Below are 24569 nucleotides of genomic sequence, written 5' to 3' on the forward strand. Positions count from 1 at the left end.
TTATAGGTTATTTATACAAATCTTACAAAAAACCTGTTTGTTTTGTTGTTGTATTACATTTGTTCATTATATATTGTTCTTATAAAATATTATGAAAACCAAATCTTAAGAAAATGAGGCGACCTTCAATATGGCGACCGCTGCCTATCTCCAATATGCATTACATATTTTATTTCGGCTTTTCATATTTCCATCTCACGTCGCTTATTGCTACGCCAATGTTAGAATAACTACTAGATAAGCTTGTAGAATATTTTTTAAATGTTCTTACTAATTATAAATATATAGAATTTTATATATGAAAATTCTTCCGCTATGCAGACATCAAATCTACGCGGCGCAGAACGTGAAATTTGGAATGTATGCTCATGTGTGGGAGTGTGGGGAAGCATTAAAGAATGATCTCGCGAAATACCTATGGGGAGAGGAAAAAACAGGATTATATTTTTTATAGCAATTATTTCTTTCTCCACTTTCCACCTTAAAAATATTTTAAGTAATATATAGCTTTCGTAAATCAGGTAGTTCAATTTAAAACTATTATTATTTACTTTATATTCTTTTTTTTTTTATAGCTTCACGCTGTATCTCGCACTTAGCAGGAAAGTTTGGGCACAACTTCAAATTTCATATAAAATATAACATTATAATCCGTTTCGTTTCTATATATCCGCGTCTATCTCTAAGTACATAGATTGTTTTTGTTTAGCCCCGGGCGTATAGGTAATAGGTAGGCGGGTTCGCGTTATACTACAACGGACATCTCATTTTGGGGAATATGGTAATAGCATATTTTAAATATACTTTTACCTACCTACCTATCTAAGTATATTTTTTTAGTTTCACGCTCTATCCCGTATATAGCAGGACTGGCGGAACTCTACGCTGTGCTTTGTCTTATAGTCAGAACAAGGAAATAAAATATAGTTTATTACTCCTGTAATACAAATACTTCCTCGGTCTGGTTGAGTGAACCGAAGCATTGGCTTACTTTGACCACATTCAATATTTTTATATTATAAAAAGAAAATATCATTTTTATGACCTATTTAAAGAAATAATTCATATAGCCCATAAATTATGAATTACACTAAAATAATTAAATGGGAACCTAATTTATCATATTTTTGACAAAAAAATAAATAAAAATACACACTATCATCATTCAAGTCGGTTAAAACATATTACTTTAGCATTCTGTCGTTTAGATCAGCAACATGGATATGCCATTAAGAATATTATTTGAGGCAATACACTTAAACTATTTTCACTTAACATATTTCGTTCGGAACGTATGGACTGGCGTCTGGATGGGCTTTCACGAGATATTGGTGCCGCATATTGTTTTCGAAATAGAAGTTTAGTGAAGCATTTAAATCATATGCTTAAAAGCAATTCTTGATAAATTACACAAAACTGCTATTGAGATTAGAAAAATAAGGAAATAGTGTTTCAGTATGTGTACATTTATACTGAAACACTATTTCCGATAAAACCGGCCAAGTGCGAGTCGGACTAGCACACGATGAGTTCTACAGAACTCATCGTGTGCTAGTCCGACAATAATGTTACAACATTATCTATAAACGGTAAAAAGGCATGTTGTTATGTGGGAGCCCCCTTAAATATTTGTTCTATTCTATTTTTTTTTGGTATTTGTTCCTATAGTGGTAATAGAAATACATAATCTGTAAGAATTTCAACTGTCTTATATCGTTTGTTCGTTCAATGTCGTTCTTATGGTTCATGAGATGCAGCCTGGGGACAGACAGACAGACATACAGACAGCGAAATCTTAGTAAAATCTTTTGAATACGGAGCTCTAAAAAAGGGAAGAGCTTAATCGCTGATTTTTTAAATATATCACACAAAGGAAAATGCCCTAAGACCTCAGCTTACTGCTAAATTATTTAAAAATTACAATCAATAAAAACAGCACCTCAAGATTGCTCTCAAAACCGATTGCAAAATTGAGAGCGGTCAATAAATATAGGCTATAATTCACCAATAGGGATTAAACACATTCAAATAAGTTTAATTATTACATATAGTAATTAAAGCAAATTATAGTCTTCATCACTTACTAAACTGACATATCAGTCAAATACATCATACAGAGGTGTAATTTAATATTTTAAAGTGTTCAGACATGTATTATCTGTTTCGCTAAGCGCATATTTCACGTAGCCGTCGCCGCCGCGCCGTTTGTGTACTTATTCTGGTTACCAAAAAATAAGGACAACGTAGGTAGTTATTTCGTCAATTCAGTATTTTTTTCTATATTCAGGATGGAGAGATCTTCTTATCTCTGTTAAACTTTTTAGAGTTAAGATATTTCGTTTTCTATTTTAAACCACTTTTTCTCAATCCAACTTTTTCTACAGAACACATTAATAAGAGGAATGTAATGAGTGTAAGCTCGATATGTTTACTAGTGGGAAGTCCAAGGTTCTATCAGACATTTTCCAATTCCATCATCAGACTAGCTTGATAGTACCATAATATTCTACGGTCATCTAATCTATATATATAAAAGGACTTGTCCTCACTGACTGAGGTAAGACGCACGCACAGCCGTAACCGCCGATGTTAGAAACGTTAAATTTGGACAGATGTTTACTTTCGTAATCTGGACATCCACTAAGAAGGGATTTTGAAAAATTTTAACCCTAAAGGGGTGAAATAGGGGTTCAAAGTTTGTGTGGAAAAAAATTTAAAGGCACCGATTCTTATAAAATTTGAAATTTAGTTTTTTAAAAGTATTTAATTAAATACGTGTTTCATAGTTTTCTAGAATTCTTTCCCTAAGGGTGCAAATAAGGGGTTGAAAGTTTGTATGGACAAAATCTTAAATCGCCACCGATTTTTATAAAATTTGATATTTAGACTCTTAAAAACATTTAATTGAACATGTATTTCATGGTTTTCTAGAATTCACCCCCTAACGATGCAAATAAGGGGTTAAATGTTTGTATGGAAAAATCTTTAAATCGCCACCGATTTTTATAAAATTTGAAATTTAGACTCTTAAAATTATTTCATCGAATACATGTTTCATAGGTTATTAGAATTCATCTACCTATAATTGCAGGTTTCATATGATACAACAAACTTCTAAATGCGAGTAATTCAAATTATTGGATGGATTTTGTTACTTAGCTACAGATCGATGTAATAAAATCATATTAAAAAATATACAAAATTTAATGATCGCTCTCCAGAATAGGTACATTAGTCCGTCCGGTCGTTTGCATCATTTTGATTGAGATTTACAATCGCAGTCCACGGGGGCGTACAGTAACAATGTTGCAGAATGCCACTTCGGTAATTAACTGCTTCTACGCTGTCTGTTTGCTAAATAAATATGATTAAATGCTTTATGTTATATAGAATCTAATAAAGGCAGTGTGCCACTGACTTACTCTGCATGCGATGGTTATGGGTTCGATTCCGGAATTAGTGGAATTTCCCTTATCATTCCTTGTTATCGTCTCTGAAAAGGTAATGCGGTGTGTGTTTTACGCTAACATAGCAGGGTACATAGTGGGGACCTGGAAACCTAATGTTGCGTGCGTTAACAGAGCAAGGAAAATCAAATATTCAATATTTTGATTTAATTTAAATACTTACGCATTATTTATATTTATTTAATACGTAATATTTAGTAACATCTGAGAGTGCTAAGCTAGGGAAACTAATTAATACATTTTAAATTATTATCAAATTCATATTTATAAGCAGTTTTACTCTTATAATATCACAAAAAACCTTAAAATATTGGCCTTAATCCAAAATATGATTTAGTACAATGTTAGAAAATATTGTAAAACGCTGATATTTTTACTGGTTTAATTATATTGGGCGAGCGGTGAGGCCGCGTCACCATGTGCCGTGTACAGGAGCTACGAAGAAAATGTTTCTAATATTTTACTATCTACTATATTATCTTCATTGTATACTAATATTATAAAGCTAAAGAGTTTGTTTGATTGAACGCGCTTATTTCAGGAACTTAAACTTAACTGACTTCACGCTGTATCCTTAGCGGGTTTGTCACAGAGAACGGAGCACCAAACGGTCTTAATCTTTCGCCTCGTCCACTGTCATCAACCTCATCATACATACCACCTCCAGGGGTCCTCGTGCCTTTTATGTGACCTTTCTTCATTATCCTTGATGCTGTGTTTTCGAAGGTCAACCGAAGTTTTCCCCTACCTTTTTTACCGCTCACTTTTCTATCATAAATCTTTAATGCCATTCTTTCATCACTTATTCGTTCGACGTGCTCAAGCCAAATAAAATTATTATTTGAACTTAGTTATTTTGAAATTTGCACCAGTCTAATTGTCAATCTCAAATATCTGTAGTAAATTTCAAACGATTCTATATATTTTGATTCAAAACGATTGTATAAAAAATACCAATACAAGCTACTCAAATTGAGCAATAAGTATACCGTAGTGTTAATTTTCTTAATAATTCCAAGTATTGATTATATTTTATCCATTATTTTAGTAACTTCAAGTAACCATTTAGTAGATTGGGCGATGTCATGCAACAACTGTCACGTCACGTGTAGTTGTACGTCGACAGATTCTTTGGCAATATGAGGACCGGGTTATATGACTGCATTTCAAGAATTAAATTATATATTTATTTTAAGGGAAAAAGATTTTTATTGAGAAGTCTAAGGCGGTCAAGTCTAAGGCCGCCTTGGTGGGTTTGATTGCTACAGAGGGAAATGAGTATTTTCTGTTAGTCGCCCCATTCTCTATTTTAAATTTAGAGTAATACTTCAGTGGATGACGTAACTTAACCGGTGTTAAATAATACGGTTATTCCATCCAAAAAATACCTAATCACTAGATCGAAACGGTAGAACAAAATATTTTATTTTAATTCTCTTATTAAACTGTCAGTTTTGACAGTAAATAAGGAAAGTATAAAGAAAGGCAATCTGGCGAGTGGCGATAATGAATTAGCTCATATGATTGATGCGCACCCGACGTCGTTCGCTAATAGGGAAGCCGGCTTACGCGATGCATTTAATAATCTTAGGAATGTATGACTCAACGTGATGGTCGTGGGTTCATATTCTAGATTTTTTAAGGTTTTTGTTGTATACTAACTTTTCACTGCGACATCATCTTCGTAGTCAGATGGAAATAACCTGGAGACACATTCTTAATGCTCGAATAACGTGATGTACGAGAATGTACGTATGAAGTCACAATTTTGTAATGTTAAAATATTTGAAATAGTTAAGACAGTCCCACCACAGTTCACCACTTTCCACCCAATTATCTAGAAATTGCATTCCGAGGTGAGGAATTCATCTTTACACTTTGTCTACCAGAGTGAAGAAATAAAAATAATTTATTGCTCATATACCCGAGTGGGAATCGAACCTACAACCATCGCGCTTGTAGTTGCTATAACACCTCTCCGTGGTGATATTGTTTATTATTGTTGTCGTATAAATAATTCCAAAAAAATTTTATGTGCATTCAGATGTAAGAGACGGTTGAGGTCAGTTACATACAGGCCATTTAATTCAATGAGCGGACGGATTTGCTGAATATGAAATAAAAATAGTTTTTTTTATATTATCATATCGTTTTGTGACACAGATGGAAATTGTCAAGTGCCTTAAACTGTCTTAAAATGAGAGCAGAAACTATTTTCATTTCAAGACAGCGTGTCATTGAGTTCCGCTATTCAATATTCAATATTTCGGAAATTCTGCGAAAAGTGGGACACAGAGTTCCTTAACACTGCTTCCCCTCTCTGTTTATCCTGCTATGCGGGATAAAGCGTGATGCTATTATTCTAGTTTTTACCCACAGCTTTTCCCGTGTGGTGAAATAGAAATAACTACTTACCTAAGAAATGACTACTTCGGTACGGGAGGTAACTCTGACCGCGGGCAGAGTGGGTTATATCAAAAGCATTAAAGCTATTATATTGCTTTAATCATCTTACTCGATAAACAATATTTTTCAATAAAAATCACTAGTTCTTGAGATCAGCGCGTTAAATAGTACAAACATTTTAGTTTCATATTGAAGTTTAAATGAGAGTATAACAATATCCTCATATAATCGACAATATTTCACCGGCGTGCAACCTTTGGCAGTATCTATAGGTGACGCCTGGTTGCCCGCGGCACGCCGAGATTGGAATATGCAAATGCAAAGTAACTTCGACAACTGTTATGGTACCTATCGCTTAGAACTGAAATGAGTTTACAATGTTGTTTTTGAAATTTCAGTTTTCTGATCGAGTTCGAAGAAAAAGGTAAGAGAATTCTTCCTTTTTTAAAAAAAAATAATTATTACTTCTTACTTCACGCAACAGTCGTGAGTTTGATTCCACTTCCATATTTTTATTTTATCAAGATTAAAACGTGGCGTCGAGTTCCATCACTCAACATAATAATATAATGAAAGGAAAATTGGGAACTGAGTGTCTTAACACTAAGTATCCTCTACCCGACCTGATATGTACGGGATACAGAATGAAGATACACACCTAGTAACGTAGATTGCTACATGCATTAGCATGCTGTATAAAGAATGTTAAATTAAAACAAACCATTTAAATACGTTTCTAAAAAATATGGAAAGTCCACTACAAACACACCAATGTGAAGGAAAATATAACGTTTAATATTTATGAGATCGCAAAACGCATCAGCCGCGGTTTGTTTAATAGCATTGTTTTTAAACGACAATTTGTTGGGGAACGAACCCTTTAGGCTATGACCGGGGATATTAGGGTTGTCACTACGAGATGTTTTATCTTCTTAATCTTTAAGGTTAGGTAAGCATGAGTATGATTCTTGCTTTTTGCCCAGCGGCACAACATTCGCGACCGTAAACGCGGCGGTTGTGGGTTCGATTACCACTTAGAGAAATGATTATTTTCATTTCATCGTTCTGGAATCAAATCAAAACGCGGCGTTGAGACTTTATAGGAAACGTCTTGAAAATTGAGCGGAAAGTGAGGAACGGTGTCATTGTGCACTAGTTTTTCTATTACAAATATATGTATGAAATAGTTTGTAAAGCTATTATTAAGAAATTCTGTGTTCAGTGGCTGAAGTAAGCACTGATTTTTTTAAGTTATGTTAGAAAATAAATAATTTATTTACTTTTAATTAAAGTGACAACCCTAACAGCCAGGCGGTACTAAACAGTAGCGTACCGCACAAACCGCGTTACAGACTCATCTAGTGACAATCTTCACTAACTGATTTATATACGGCTGTAGGGCTACCACACGATATTAGATTTTTGAGGTATTATTGTTCTTTATATTTACCTTAATAGGTATATATTTGCTATACTTACCTATCACTTGGTGGAAGGCGGAAGGTCTCAACTAGAGACAAGTTTAAGAAAATATGAAAATCTCCAGTTTCAGTCCATTTTTCGAGACGTTGCGTCTTGAATAATAGGATTCAACACCATGCTTTGCCTACGGTAAATAATAAATGTAAGTAATATAAATAAGTAGGGTAATAACCCTACTTAGTATGTGTAAGTCCCTACATGTATGACAAACATGTTGATTTAATTTGAGTATATACTATGATCTTCCCGTAAGGAGGCCCGCCACAATCGGCTCTATGCTGTCCGCATCCAGCGACTGAGTGCTTGTGTTCATGCTTTTCTTAGGTTTAAAGTTTTCGAAAGCCTTTATTTTTTACAAGTTTGTTATCCGGATTTTTAATTATGTAAGTATCTAAGAAGCCTTCTTTAAGTTTTAACATAAATTAAAATAAGCTTGGATTACTACCCAGGCTAAGTCTTTCGTAAAAGTTTACCCAATAAATAGAGGTTTTTTCTATCTTGACGCTGTATTCCGTACGTAGTAGGATAGGCAGAGGGAACCTGGAAGCCTAATGTTAAAACACTGTTATCAAGACACTTCCGTTGTATGTTGATTTACCGGATCTCAAGGAAATCGCTGTACCTCGTTACCAGAGCCAGGAAATGAACATAGTAAATATTTTATTACCTCGAGTGGAAATCACACCAATAGCAGTCGCCTTTACAGTAGAGGAAAAATGTGAAAATGACCACTCTTCATCATCTTGCTGATGTCTATAGCTTATATTTCATGTGTCTTATGTTTTGTTTACGTTATATCCTGCACATAGCGGGTACATAGGTGGATCAGTACCCAAGTTGTTTGTTATGTGCCAAAACACAAACTCAGAGCGAGGAAATAGAAATAATTTATTCCGACGCAGAATCAAACTGACTACGATCGTATTTACAGTTATAAACGCTAATCATAGCCTCAACATTTTATGATTGTGAATTTGAATTCGCAACTATTTTCCGCATTTTAACCTTTTTTAACGATTCGATTCCACATTAATGTAGAATATATCGACACAGAGGCGTAGCCGCCGACGCGTTAATACTGATACCTGTAATGTGGATTCAAATGCTTTCTCCATGTCAAATGGCTTAGAAACGCGAGTGACATGTGGCCTTTGGAGTTTTATAGCGCTGTGTTGTAACATTGTTGTTATTGTAAGGTTTTTTCCTTTTTTTTTTAATTTCACGCTATATCCCGCATGTAGGAGAGTAAGTAGAGGGAACCTAATGTTGAAACATTTCGTTCCCCTAGCACCGCACAATTTTCGAAATATTGCTTAGCAGTCGCTAAACTTATATTTTTTGCTATCAGTCCAATACATACAACAAAGACAAAGCACACGAGATGGTAGTGGGCTCGATCAAAGAAATGTTTATATTTCTGTTATTATTCCTTCTAGTTTGACAGACCCATCGCGACGTTGTTCTATTTATTTTAAAGAATATGGGTAAAGGTTGTCCTGCTGCAAGGGCACTAGCGTGGGACTGTAAGGGCGACGCTTGTGGGTTCGATTTCCACTCGGCGGAATGCAGTATTTAATATTTTCATATCTTTCATTCTGGTAACGAGGCAAAGCGGAGTTTCGAGTTCCACCACTGAACATGCAATACCCCAAGAATTCAGCAGTAAGTCGGAAACAGTGTAAGTTAAAAAAATAACCATCTAGGTTAATTCATATAGTTCAAAAATAAACATTAGAATACAAAAAGCTGTTAAAACGTTGAATCGAAAGTATTAACCACTATTGTTCTCACATTACGTTATCGCGTGCAACGAATCAGTGAGCACGAGCTGCGACTCCTGCCAACTTTCGCCTACGTTTCAAATTGAAAATCTAAAAAGCATCGTTAAACCATACCTATGCTTAATCAGTAATCGATTATTATTTTTAAGTTAAGACATTAAGTTCCGCTCTTACTCAACACGCAATGTGTTGAAAATTAGGCGGAAAATGGGGAGCGGAGTATCTTGACAATACGTTGCATATTGCACTCAAAAAGCAATGCCTCCAGAATTCGGCGGGAAGTGGGCTGTAGAAGCGTCTTAGTGAGAACGGAGTGTTTTAAGATTAAGTTCTTAGTTCTATGTGCGTAATATTGCGTTAAGAAATTAAAAAATATTATTTTGTAGTTTTCGATTGGAATAATCAAGATATTATTCTAGTAGGGTAGCAGAGATGACGCAGCGTCAGTGTTACGTCAGTGTTACGATATCGCATAAAAATACAAGAAATAGAAAAGAAAGCCTACTTACATTATATATCTATTAGATTATTTAATTACAAAATTTTAGCAATTTAAATAATATAACGACTCGAGTCATTTAAACCCAAAATCGGCATAAGTCATTAACTCTCTCGCAATTAATTACGAAAAGTTTGAGCTTTTGTTCGAACGTTTTATCTGGGCAATGGCGTGTGAGTAATACGCTTCGGTCTGTTTTAGTTGATTCTGTGATTGTGCTATGGAATTATCATAAGGATATTTTAACTTATACTTAAAAAATGAAACACAAAAAAATATTTTTTTGTTTTTTTTTTTTCGCAAAGTATTAAAGGGAACTATAACTTTCGCGAAGTATCACTCCTTTCAAGATTTTTCGTCAAATTTTAGTGATATAATATATTCTAAGTCGCGTAACTCTACGATTTCCGTTGTCTACCAGATTGGAGAAGTGAATATGACTATTCTTCCTAGAAATAATAATTTCATAATCTTTGACATTTTTAGGTTTCCAGATTTCCTCTGCCTTAGCTGCTATAGCGCGAAGTGATGTGACATATAAAATACTTACTTGTATATGACACGGGCGGAGCCGCCGGTGTATACATAATATATACATATTATGTAGACAGGAAGCACTGCGATCGGTGTGGTTCATTCTAATTGCAATGGACACCGGATTTTGTGCCGGCGTTCGACTAATAACGATCGCTTTTGTTTCAAATTTGTAGCTTCATTTTGATTGTGTTAGATCATTTCATCATTTTGTCTGCGTGGACTTTAAAACGAAACTAAAAAGAAAATTTGTTCTGTTTCCGTAGGAAATTTCCGAGAAATCTTAAAACTCGTCTACCAAAGAGCCTGCTTTGCCAAATTTAAACGCTCTACAGTCGGTTACTGTGGGGTCACTGAGTAAGTGTACTGTGTAGATAATAATAATAATACTAGGTTATATGCATTATATCAGATATTTTCTTGATTTGTGATACATTTATTTATTTTTAAGAGCTTCAAACAATAATAAAAAAAAAAACGCTTTTTTAAAATTAAAAAAATACAGTCCTATATCAATAACAACAATTAAAATAGAAGTGGCTACGTTTAAAACATATAACCAACGGGCCGTAACGGACGTCCGCTAATATACACAGGTGAGATCCGAACGAACTGGGAACATCGCTTCCCATTGTTCCACTGGAATATTGTTGACAGTGCACGTTGACAACATTTTTTCAGAGTGCTAAAAATTCATATTTACGTTAAAGTAAGTTTTTACTTAAAACTGTGACCTAAGTGTGCCTAAACTGTAATAAGTTTTTGAAGCCGCGCTTAGGTCCCTAGTTACTATATTATAGCCAAATTATATAAAATGTTTACATAAATTGTAGCCTATGCGTTATTTTGATGCATAAGCTATTAAGTTTTACTAATTTTTTTTCATAAGATTTTGGATCTCAATTGGTTCAGTTGCTTGTGGAACAAGCATCCATCCGCACAAACGTTCACATTTATAATATTATAATAATCATATATTATAATTTTCCTGTAAAATGCTTTTTACGATCCCTGCAATATCACGAAGAGTGGCCAAAGGATATTTCATTCCTCTGAAGGATTGATTATATTTAAGGAAAAATAGTAGAAAAGAGTGTCTTAAGACTATTTTTTTTTTAATTAATAAAACTGAAGTTATATACCAACGGTTCACGACCCCTCATTTTCAGTAGCGGTCATTAATTCAGGGAATCGAGTATTGTTTCCTGCGTTCACAACACCGATCGTTCTCAAAATCCGCTTTAAAATGCTATCCCTTTCTTGTATGCACTTAATTCGGAATATGGAACAGAGACAGACGATGTGTAGGACACATCCGGTAAGGCCTGAAAAAAGCTTTCGCGAAGCTATTGTCTTTGTGAGAGATTAATTATTGTGCTATTGTGTTTTGGTTATTGGTTATTTTGAAACATGTGTAAATATTATATAATGGGACTTTATGTAAATATTTAATAAATTTATTATTGTAACACGCTGTAGAGGTCATCACGGAGAGTAAACGAACGGTTTCGATTCCCACTCGTGGGTATTAATTATTATTATTTTCTCGCTCTGATAACAAGACGAAGTTTAGGAAAGGGAATATCTTAACAGTAGATTACCTCAGCCTGTATACGGGGATACGGCGCGAGCTTCAAACAATAATAAGCTTCCTTTTAATAAAAAATCTTTAATTATTTTACTATTTACTATCTACTTAAATATAAATAAGTAAGCGACGAAATGAACTCTCATACATACAAATAAATTTACTTAACAAATTAGTATTTAAATTAAATACAATATATTAATTTCCATCTTTGAGAATAGGATTTACGTACCTAACACGTAAATAGGTACCCATATATAACGATTCCCATATTTTGCACAGTATCTTCAGTACATTGGGCTGTATTGGCAATATTTTATTGCTATCTACACGCGCCACTGATTTAACTATATGCCGAATAGCATCAGAGTGCTTCCCTTTCGTTTGGAAAACATGCAAAATGTAAAAATTATGACATACGGAAACTGGGTATTGTAATATTGTGGGTATAACATTGTATAATGGCGTTTACTTTGTTGTTTATTTCTGTTACTGTTACTGAAATGTATTTAAATATATTTTTTTAGTTTCGCTTTTTCTTTTATAGAAAAGATCTAGTGATGAGGCACTCCGTTCTCCACTTTCTGTCCTAGTCTCGTGAAATTGTGCTTGCGAATGAAAAAAATAATTCCTGCGAGTGATGTCGAACCTATAATCATAGAGTTTAAAACCAGATGATAACCAACATGCAAAGGCAGAGGAAACCTAGTAGTCAAACATGAGGAACGAAAGTATCTTAATGCGAAAGGAGTGTCTTAACATTAGGTTGTCAGTTTCCCTCTGCGTACCTTACTATATGCGAATACTGTAAGAAGACCTTAATACACCTTAATATACTCCGTTCCCTAATTTCCGCAAACAGGAACACAGAACGGAGTTACTGTTGGCGGTACTTAAAACCGCACTTTGTCTATCGAAGCTTCAAATTAAAATATTTTAAAAATAATCATAACCACTCATAGATAACTAAATGTGAGATAAAAACAAATAAATATCACAAAACCTTTAGAAATAACTCGACTTTAATTTAATTTATATATTTTCAACATTCTTCCATTACTCCTTATGGGATTGTAAGAGCTAAACTATTATTGGAGAAAGCTCTTCGTCAAATAACAATCATTTAGAAAGTGTAGATTACCTATAAATCAGTCCACGAGTTCGATATCGGGTGATCATATTTTTATTTAAGGGTATATGCAATTTCTGACAAGATTTAATCTTTGTTTGTATATGTGGAATAAAATGTGAGCTGTATCTTAATGTAAGTTTTTCCTTTAAGCATCATGTATATTCATTAATGTACGAGCGTTATGAAATAATTATTGACTAAAAATTAATAAGAATAATATATATGAAAACTATTTATTTCTCCTTCCTCATTTCTAAAATATTTCGTGGTGTTTTGTCATTCAACACGAAAAGTCCCGAAAACAACAAGGAGAACAAGAGTATCATAGGTTCCTCCTGCCTATGCTGTTAAATGCAGGATACTTTTTTGCCTGAATGGGGATCGAACCTAGGAGCCATCATGTTTCTAGGTAGTTTCAAATCCAACAAATGAAATTTATTTTTAAAAGCTTAGATAGAGGTGTTTCCCCTTAACAATCAATGAGAATAAACTTACACCGCGTCATCTCACCATGTATCACATTAGCGTCACGCGGATTTATGTCCATATCGATAGTTAATGGAGACGTGTTTCACTGATGAACGATCTGTAAGCACCCTCGCGATAGAACGTTGAAATTATTTCTGTTTAGACTCTGAAGAATTACTTCAAATATTTAATTTAATCTTTTTTTCGCTTCACCCTGTTTCCCTCTTTCCCCACGATTTCGAGATCGAAGGTGTGTTAAATGGCGAAAGTAAAAATGCTACATTTTATTTTTAGTATAGTGCACATGGGCGGCGGACTTAAATTAATGTAATTATGTAAATTAATGATGTACTTGATGTATTGACTATTAGTTTCTGAATTTTTATCCTACACTTCGCGTCATGATAAATAAAAAAGACAAAAAGCTAAGGTATAATTAACCGAAAAATGCTCTTTTATCTTAATTGCAGGTCCAAGTCAAATTCAAGTGTTTAGTTCTTTTGTATTTACAGTTTTGCTGCAATTTTATAGATTTATAACATTATGTCTGGTTGGCTAATCATAGGAACTACTGGTTCGAAAAGAACCTGCGAAGCAGTGGGTGAAAGCTAGTTATGTAAACTCACTGCAGACAGAAGAGTGCCTGTATACATATGTAATTATGTATCGTTATATATTTTATGTTATAAACAATAGGGACCTCGGAAGGGTAGAAGTTTATCTTTTGTATTACTATTACATGTTACACCGGAAGTAGGTGTGGGGTAGTTGGGGTTCGGTTCAGTTGAAAGCTTTGTAAAACTTGGTTTAGTTATAAATTTTGTTACGAGAGGTAGTAAGGATAGGAGACATGATGTAAGTAAAAACCAAACGTGGATCCACGGTTGAGGATACGATGGGCATGCTCACAAATAACTTTCTTTCAAATTCAAAAAATGTTCGAAAAAAAATTATGATGTCACGTTAATTGTTATTTGGAGTAAAGTGTCTTAACTGTGGCTTCCCAAGTTTTCGTCTGACTGTTCTGGTATGTGCAGTGCGGTACACAGCGTAAAACTAAAAAATATGTCAAACATGGGCATGTATGTATGCGGTTGATGACAGTTACAGACTCTTTGAAGAAGCTTTTTGGTATTCGTATAGCTTCACGGCTTATACGACGGGATAGAACCCACAACCGTCAGTTATACTATTGTGCCCCTCTTATAATGTAGTGTAGTCCAAATAGTATCAAACCATTTAAACCATCCAGGAATCCAATGAGTATACACAAATATACAAAACTTCACTCAATTTGGTCGAGTTCTTGTTAAAATTCACCGAAACAAACAGCAATTCATTTTTGTATACATATGCAGATAAGTTCTACAGCTTTATGTCACAAAATGGATGATTTAGTACTAAAATCATATAATTTAGAGTAAATTTAATATAAAGACTATTCTCCTGCATTAGCAGATGGCCGCGCTCCGTAAACAGTAAGAGCTAAATAAGATTTATTGAACGAATTTACATTTGAAAATTATATTTAAGGAGCATAAATCGTTGAAATGTAAACAGCTATGTTTTGTAGTAGTAGTGTGTAATATTTTTCTATGATGGTAATGTGTTCGAATTGTGTGTGGTAAATATTATTGTGTTAAAAATATATTATATCATTTATAATTTTTAAAGCTTTACGTTTCTTTCAGCATGGGAACCTTCCCATGGTAATGGCGTGAAAAGGGTGGTGGTGTGAAATGGTGAACTTAGAGTAACATATTCCATTTTCAATTTTCTGATAAATTTTTGACACTGCACGTTGACTGCCCTAGCTCAGCGCTCCTTTTTCAAACATAAAAATATCATAACTTTGGTATATCTCTATACAAAAAGATATTCTAAAGAATTTAAAATTTACACATTTTAGCAAAATATTCGCTCTACAACACTTTGTAACTATTAGCATATGAATTAAACACAGTGAAATATGGTCCAAATTAATATGGATGTATGCCGTCGCTTCGGGTATTAAGAGTTTTGTTCCACTTGAGAATTTTTATTATTTTAAATAGTAAACATGATAATTATACAAATTCGCAGGATCGGGCTGTATTTGCCAATTTTCTTCAAGAATCCGATTTTTTCTAAAATATCACAATTCTCAAATATCTACCGAACAACTGAAAATCGGCTAAAAAGCCCTCCTTTAGAGAACCGTTGATCCGTCGAGTTTCTTAACACTATTTTTTAAATATTTTTTTCCTGGTAATACTTAAATTAAATAATAAGTATACAATCTTAAGTGGAACATAGCATTTTATAAGAAAATAATAAGCGGCTCCTATTGCAATATTCACAGAATATATTATAACATCTTGCTTTTGTTGGTGATAAACTTTGGAACTTGCCAAATTTAGCATAATTATAATATAATAAAAACATATTAAAATGTCACCCTTTAAAGGTTTTTCTCTATAGACAAGAAGTTTGACTTGCACTTGATGAAATAAGAAACCACACGTTGAGTTTCGCTACTCAACACGCAATGCGTTCGGCATAAAGTGGGTAACGGAAGTGTCTTAATGGGAACGTAGTGTCTTAACACTGGGTAACCTGCTATGTGCGTGATACAGCATGAAGTTACCACTGGAACGAGTATTACCCAAGTCGTGAGTTAAAACTAGTTTTAAACATATAAAATGGTTTTCTTTTTGAATTCATACTAGTATTCTTAATTACCCTTTAATTAAGAGCGTGCAAAATTGTAAGCCAAAATATGTGCTCAGAGACCGTCGCCTATGTCTTCCGCCTATTGTCCTACCCTATGCTAGAACGGAAGCTTCCCGATAAATTATAGCTTTTTATTTATTAATTGTTTGAGGCCGTCGTGACGCAGTGGTCCAAGTTATTGTAACACGCCGGTTCTGTATTCGTTTCCAACTCGAGGGAAAGGATTATTATTTATTAATATTTTCATCTCTCCGCTTTGGTTAGCTTCGCTCTGCATTAGAGTATTCCAAGAGTCTAGTGTTAGACATCCCCTTTATCACTTTTTTCTCGGTTTTCGAGACTTTGTTTTGATTTTCAGAATCCAATGGAACGTTAAGTTACCATATTCCCGTTTGGCGGAACTTAACGCCAAAGTACTTATCCAATTAAAATACAAATTCCACCATTTTAATCCCAAAATCGACCTCCCAAGTTGTATGTGTGTACTCATATGTGACTACATAGACACTAAACATCCTAAAATAATTGAATTCAATCAGAACAATATCCATCAATAGCTATCTGGTTATCTCACCCTCATACATTACCATACAAAGTCATACAAATCTCGTCCCTAATAGGTTCCGGGTGGCGCGTAACGAATCCTTGCTTCACGCTTAATAAAGCTACAATCTTTTCAAGTCGTGGCCGTAGCCTGCTCTACAGAACGGGGGTAGCAGATTCAAATTTGAATTTGATTAGTGAAGTGTGCTGGCGATTAATCATTTGTAATGACGCTTTGTAATATCATTGATACGTTGTAAGTTATAATTTACTAGCGATTGGCTCGTGGCTTCGCAATATATTGAATTGGGTTAGTTTTTTAATATACTTATGAACAACGGAAGCTCTTAAATGTAGCAGTCCTCGGCATGGATTATGCACAAAAAACTTTTTCAAATGTGTTCAAAACTTTTTAAGGAGAGAAAATAAGAATTAGATAATACTTGATTATGATGATCTATTTAGTTTTCCAAACAGGTGTGCAAAATTTGATAAGTGTTTGTTTGTATGGTTCATAATTATCTTGGGAACTAAAAATCGAATCGAAATTTTATTTTTTGATCTAAATTTTAATTAAGGGGGAGTCCAAGTAAGTATTATGGAAATATGGATTCACCGTTCTTACAAAGTAACTAATAATTACATGTTTTTATTTTACCAACATTACCTACCACAGCGCATGACTGCAAAAGCAATGGTTGTGGATTCGATCCCACTCGGAGGTATAAGTTATTTTTATTTCCTCGCTCTAGTAAAAAAAAATTAAGAACGGGAAAGCAATAAGGCGTTGTCACGCTTACTCATTCACTTTCAAGTTCAACACACAACGGGGATCTTGTAACGCTAATACAATACTGTAATCTTGTAAATGCGTTCAGAAATACATACATTATTTATTATATTTCCCCGTACAGCTATTTGAGTGGAAAATATTGAGCTTTTCATTAATTATGTATGACTTTCAAATGTTTTTAACGTTTTGGTGTGATTTATGAGACGACGATTGAAATTAAATGGTTTTAATATTTATATTGATTGATTAAATGTGGTTAGTTGCGATATGGAATAGCGTCTGCTTGTAAGTACGACTTTAGCGGGTTCAATTTCCGCAAGGGGAAATTAATTATTTTCAAGCTCTGTAAACAAGACGCCGCGTAGCGCTTATTTTAGCCACTCAACACTCAATATCTGTCTCTGTTTCTCATTATCCACAAAATTTTTGATAATATACGTGCTGAGTGAAAGAACTCTACGTCCTCTTTATAAAAATTGCCCAAGTAAAAGCTTTAAGCTGCGAATATACAAAAAATTTTTTTATTTAATACCGATTTAAGTTTAAGATCTATAGTTTTTAGCTACCCGCTTTATTTTATATATAAACAGAGAACACTTAATTTTAGCGAATTTTTATAGAAATTGCGTGTTAAGAGGAAACTAAACGTTAATTGACAATTCATTAACCCGATCGGGATTGAACCCATAACCAACACGAGACCATAGCTATTCGTATTTAATATAACACGTTATAATACATTTAGGTATTCTACGAAACAGTCTATGTTTAATCTACACGAGTAAGTAAGAAAGTTGTAGAACTGTTGGCGTACCGACTGCCGACCAATATTCAAATGTGCCTCGGTCTGTATTACGGGTCACATCCGTCACGAGGAGCCGACGTCTGCGAACATGCTCCTGTATACAGGCTGTTTTGAAAGTTAAAATATTTATTTTGTGTTTTTCTTTTAAATTCACGATGCATCCCGCATTGCGTGTTAAATTATATAAGTGAATCCAACGAACCCACAACCATCGTGCAGCTGCACCATGACAGAATTTTGTGTTATATTATTACAGGAGTTTAAACGAAATGTAAACGATATCGCTGTTGTTTTTGTTGCACAAAAGAAGTTATTTTAATGTTTTTTTAAACTCATCAAAACAATTTTAAAAAAGAATCTTTGTGTGTTTTTGCTTATTTTGCTGTAACAAGACAACAGTCCATTGTTGGTCCGATAAATTAAACATAGTGCATAGTAGTCGTATTTCTTCTCTTTCTTTACTTTCTTCATATTTATATTAGAGATAGAGACATATGTATGAAGGCAATGTGTCAATATGAATAAAAAGGAAGAGAGTGAAAAAATGTTAAACATTTTATTATAAAGTTTTCAATGCCTTCCATTCAAACTACAATAAAATTTGAAGATTTATCTCATATAGAAAAAGAAACATACTTTATCACACAATACGTGGGGCGTAGTGTCCCCAATATGAATATTTTCTATTAAATTACTCACGGTTCGGCGAGCCAGCAAAAATATTGTTCTTCTCGCACTTATCGTACACCCTGTGAAGTTCATGACTACTGCGACAAGTGGTACATGCTACTTTGTATTTTGTTAAGTTTTTAGCAAAATTGGAAATGAATTTCACAAAGATTTAGTAGATTTTATGATAATTTTAATAATTTGTCATCAGGCCATCGTAGTACAGCGGCACTGGGTTTGATTGTAAACGTGACCTTTATGAGTTCGATTCCCACTCAAAGGCATGAATGCTTTGTCCACATAATACGCAATTCCGCCACACAATACGCAAGGTCACGAATATTGGGCGGAAAGTTGTAGTTTACTAACATATGAAGCCTCTTTATATAAGTCTTTACATAATTATATCTTTGTACTAAATTTCATTTTTTATTAGTCGTCATATTTAAGTAAAGTAATATAAAAGACGAGTGATGCAACTCTAAGTTAAATGTATACATGTTAAGAAAATATAAATGATAGTAACATAATACAAAATACAATAAACACATCAAGTCTGACCTCCCATACAAATTTCCCATATGAATTAACCACGGACTTCGAACCAGTGACTACGTCAGTATAACATATCGAATTACCACCCACAGTGGGAACGAAATTTTTCACAAGTATTTCGTTATGCATCTTAGACACGCTTGCACCCTATATAGCTAAATATGTAGGCCATTTTCACCCTTGTATTAAAATGTCTGTTATTGTGTAGATGATTAGGCCGACCGTAGTTAAAGACCGTCGTGACTGCGAATGTTGTGGGTTCAATTCCCACTCGGGCAAACAAGTTATTTTCATTTCCTTGTTCTGGTAACACGACAAAGCGCGATGTTGAGTACCTACATTCAATATGGAACGTCTCGAAAAGTGGGTGAAAACTGGGGTAAGGAGTGTTTTAACTCTAGGTACTCTCTACCAACTTAGTTAAATGCTCACTCAATAGGCAATTTAGAAAGAAATCGGCGGAAAGTGGGAAACGAAAGTGTCTTAATGGGGACGGACTGACTTAACACTAGGTTCCTAGGTTCACTCTGCTTCTTCCGCTTTATATGGGATACAGCGTGAAGCTTGAAAAAACCATACCAGCTTTTGGCTGTGGCTTCTCAGGTCCTGTGGTCAAATGGAAATAGCTAAGAGGAATCTATAACTGGGTACAATGATTTACAGCGAATCGATGATATAGTTTACACTATACGAGTATACCTATATAAATAAGCTTTCCACGACGCATGGAGTATACAACTCTAAAATAATATTTCCAAACAAACTCATCAGTTTACTACTTTACTTGTATATATAAGATTATTTAGCTTGTATGGTGCAGTGGCATTGGATTTAGTAATAGAGGTCGGAAGTACAATTAAAAAAATATATGGTTATAGGAAACGACTTAAAACGCGTGTTAGAAAGTTGACTTAGAAATTTCTTCCTCTGTTTAAATAATTAAAAATCAATTTTAAATTATTTTATGTTATAAAGAAAAAAATATTTTTATTTCCGCTGGTAACGAGGCAAAGCTCGGTGAGTTCCGCCACTTAACTCGCAATGTCTTCAGAATTCGGTGGAAGTAATTAAGAGTTGTGTACGACAACACATTCTATTTGCTTAAGATGGCCCTGGCCTAGCTTACATCAAAACGATGATGTGCCTTCCTCCATAAATGGGTTATCTAATACGAAAACGGTTATAGGTTCGTTTCCATTCGAGGAAATTAAGTATTTAGTGTTTTTATTTTCATTTAAGTGTTCTAGTAACAAGGCAATCGCGGTGTTAAGTTTCACCACTTAAAACGCAATGCTTCCAGAAGTCTGCAAAAAGTAAAGAACGGAAACATTAATGGGGACTGAGTAGTGTGTAAAAAACAGATAAACAAATTCAAAATCAAATTTATCCATACATGTAGGCCTAAATTTATTAGAAGCTCATATTCTCTTAGCATTTAATGTGATCGCTCTATCAGACACCCTTACACATTAATTGGGCACGCTGCGCCTCGTTACTGATATCATGGCGGGGTTGTTTTGTTCATGGAGATAACTTAATAGCAGTTTCTTTTTTATTTTTATATATTTTTAAAATATATTTTATGGATAAATAGAGTTAGTGATTTTTTTCTCTATTTTTTGCTTTTTGATTATTTTGGTTTCGTAAAGGTCTTTCGGTGTATTTTGAAATATTGCACGTGAGGCAATCAATATTTGGAAATAGTCTCCGCACACATTGACGTATTTATCTTATTTAAAAAAAAACTATAATTGCGTATAGGTACTGCTTGATGACAGACAATGGCACACTTTATATAGCAATCTTGTGGAAATATAGTTTAGGTATATTTTAAATATAAACATAATATGAATCCAGGAATTGCAATATTTAATTATTTAATTTCTTCGCTCTAGTAACGAGGCAAAACGTGGCGTTAAGTTTCGCCACTCAACATGTTGTGTCTCCACAATTAGGGAGAAAGTGGAGCACAGAAGTGAGTTGTATAATTTTTTTGTCCTTATGTGAAAAGGAAAAGCGTTTTTAGATGAAGATAAAAAAATGAAACAATAAGAGTTCAGTAACCGTAAACCATTATGTAATTACTCATTAACTACATCCTGAAGATAACCAAAATTGTTATGAAATAAGATATTTTACATTTTTTTATTTAAGTGAGATCTAAAAATAGGAAAAATATTTATAGAATGAATTTTACCCAATTACGCGATGCAAGGGAGGGTAATGTGTTATCCGTCTAGTGGCGTTAAAGAGATCTAACGAATTTACTTATTTAAATGATTCTTTCATTACTTTCATGATTCATTTTTAAATATTTCATTGTGTATTTATTAAGTTATTTAATTTAAATTTGCTTTTCAATAACTAACTATAAAAAGTCATATTTTTTTAATATCATGATTAAAAAGATTGATGATAAAACAATAACTAAAAGGCAACACATATATGTATATTCGTAATATGTTTAATGACGAATAAACTATGACTAATATTTACAAAATGAACACCTAACTAATATTGCACATGAATAATATTATTAAACAACAATAACAATGTTTCTAATTAATAACTGGATTTTAACAGGACTTCAAATGTTTTATATTTACTAATATTAGGTAATAATGATAAAAGTGGAACTTCGCCCAAAAATTGATTAATTATTTGTGAAGAAGAGGTCCGTTGTGGGGATAGAATTTTTTCTTACTAAAACTTTGGCCACTTATGTCATCCAAGTCACCTTCCTTATCCTGGTGTGCTGTCATGTGTCTTGTGAGATGATGTCGTTCTCTAAAGCTTTCGTTACACACTGGACATTTCAGTTTTTCTTCCCTTTTTCTCCTATTCGGGTCCCCGGTCGATTCGCTTTTGTGATGTGTTCTCATGTGATAGACTAAATCCGAAGTCATTCTGAAACTTATACTGCATTTCGCACACACATTTTGGGCAGGTAAAGTAAAAGCCGCAATAGTCGAAGGAAGGAGAGTACTCAAAATTGCTGCTGCAGGATTCGCTATGAGAGGGTTTACTGGCTCTCGTGGTGGACCTGGAAACTTCATAATGTCTGGATTTGGCTGTTGGAAATTTTGTACACTGAAAGGATAAGACGGTCCAGCTTGTAAATATGATAGTTCAGGTCTAAATGGTAGAAAGTTCATTTTATTCGCTGACATCTGGGGAGTTTTTGCTTCATTTTTATTTTGATATTCCATAGCTTTAAAAGTAGTAGTACGTTGTAGAGTAGATTCAGGATAGTTTGGTGAAGTTGACGGGATATTTTGCGATTTAAAAAAATTATGAGTGTTTAATAAATGTGCAGGTGTCAGCATATTATTAAATCCCATCTTGTTATATGAATTTGATGGTGGGCTTGAAGCGGATAGTGGTGGGCTGACAGAGTTCTGGTACAGGAGATTGTCTGGACTGACTGATGGATTTGGAGAACGGACAGCGAAGTTTGTAACTTTTGTGAATGCGCTTTTTGGTGACATCTCATGCTGTTTTTCTCCGAATCGATGTTCGAATCTCGCTCTTGTTTGTATGCTTATAAGTGTAGGGTCATCGAAGATTTTATTTTTATATTCATGTAAAAATTTTGGCCTGTTAGCACTTTCGTTTGAGTTAGGGCGGCTCCTTGATCGTTCAGAAGTATCGGAATCGCTACAGTACATCGACTTACTTGGATATTCATCTGTGCCGACGTCAATGTTTATATCGGATCCAAAACTCGGTGACATGTTGTTGTTTATACGGACCCTATCTTCGTCCTGATCTTTGCAATCAAGAGTATTATCATTAGAATATTCACTTTGTTTATATACATTCGCAACTCTTACTTTAGATTGATGTTCCCACTCTTCTGTATTGAAGAGTTGTTTCGATACTCTTAATTGTCTTTCAGGTTGTACTTGCCGAACTTTTTCATCGGGCATCATCAGAAACGCCACATCAAACGATCGTTTCGATGCTTTTCCTTGACCAATCACAGTCGGCTGCATGTCGGCCTTCGGATGTTGTGAAGTTTTAGCACTTTCAATATTAGAACTGGTCTCCTTAGAATCCGGAGAGTGCTCTTTATAATTTTGGTAATTATTTTGAATGTCCATTGTCATCGTTTACTCATTTAATAAGTTTCACTCGGAGCAAAACTTTCGTTACTTAGTTCGCAACGTTTCCCACTGAGACGCGTGCGTATTACCCGTTAGTGACTTTACGAATGTGAACGCGACATGAGGGTGAAAATATATAAGTGGGGTTGGAAACTACCCTTGACTGAGGCTTTCTGTCCACGGGGCGTGGCATGGCGACCAATGAGAGGCAAGAAGGAGGGATGATCTAAAACATCCGTCCAATCCGTGAAGCTGTATGATAGCGAGTGAGACAATCACCGGGTCAAGATAATAATAACTGCTGTGAATTGGAAGTAGCTGTGGCAGGGTCTCGACAAAGACAGTATGATATTGAAAATCGGGAGCCACTTTGCGTGTATGCTCGGAATTACGTTTACGTTCACAGGTTCTTAAAAGTTGGAAATTAATATTTCAGTTTAAGACATTTTTGTTTATCATATTATATGTATGTATATTTTTTGTTTGGTACATATTATGTTTTTATTCACATTAAAAATTATAACTTATTGGTTTTATTTGTAAATTTTTATTAACAAATATTTCAATATTTTCAACCACATTTTATGTATACTCGTACATTATAGTATATTAAGAATAAATAATTAAAAATTGAGATGTTTATCCTATTTAAATATAAATTATTTGTCATAATCAGCACTTAGTTTTAACATTGTCTATAACAAAATCTTTTATGTATAACAAAACAAATATTTTTACCATTTCGCCCTATTCTTAAAAAAAAGTTCCACTATTGTCGTCTGTTTATCTCGGCAAACAAGGCACTAGAAAAACTATAACGATTATGATTGTAATAAATATGTTTTATATGTGGGATAAAAAATGATATTCCGCTATAGTCGTAACCCCCGAGTGTATGGATGAGATTGCGAATAATGCTATTAACACAGACGCTTCTTTTCAAATTGATATCTAACATTTAGACGAATCAAACTAAACTGAACCTTTTGCTATTTAGTAACAAAGTTTAAAATAAAATAACTAAAATAG

At 34.0% G+C, this 24569-nt stretch overlaps 1 protein-coding gene across 1 annotated transcript; it reads right to left on the bottom strand.

Annotated features, from left to right (window-relative positions):
• Positions 1–21925: 21925 nt before the first annotated feature.
• Positions 21926–23805, bottom strand: LOC146532383 (uncharacterized). Its single transcript, XM_085196485.1, has one exon. The coding sequence runs from the start codon at positions 23541–23543 to the stop codon at positions 22092–22094; it is 1452 nt and encodes a 483-aa protein (XP_085052611.1). The 5' UTR covers positions 23544–23805; the 3' UTR covers positions 21926–22091.
• Positions 23806–24569: the final 764 nt, after the last annotated feature.

This window comes from Heliconius melpomene, chromosome 13 (assembly GCF_056956725.1).
Source record: "Heliconius melpomene rosina isolate 202511_hmr_F chromosome 13, ASM5695672v1, whole genome shotgun sequence".
Lineage (NCBI taxonomy): Eukaryota > Metazoa > Arthropoda > Insecta > Lepidoptera > Nymphalidae > Heliconius > Heliconius melpomene.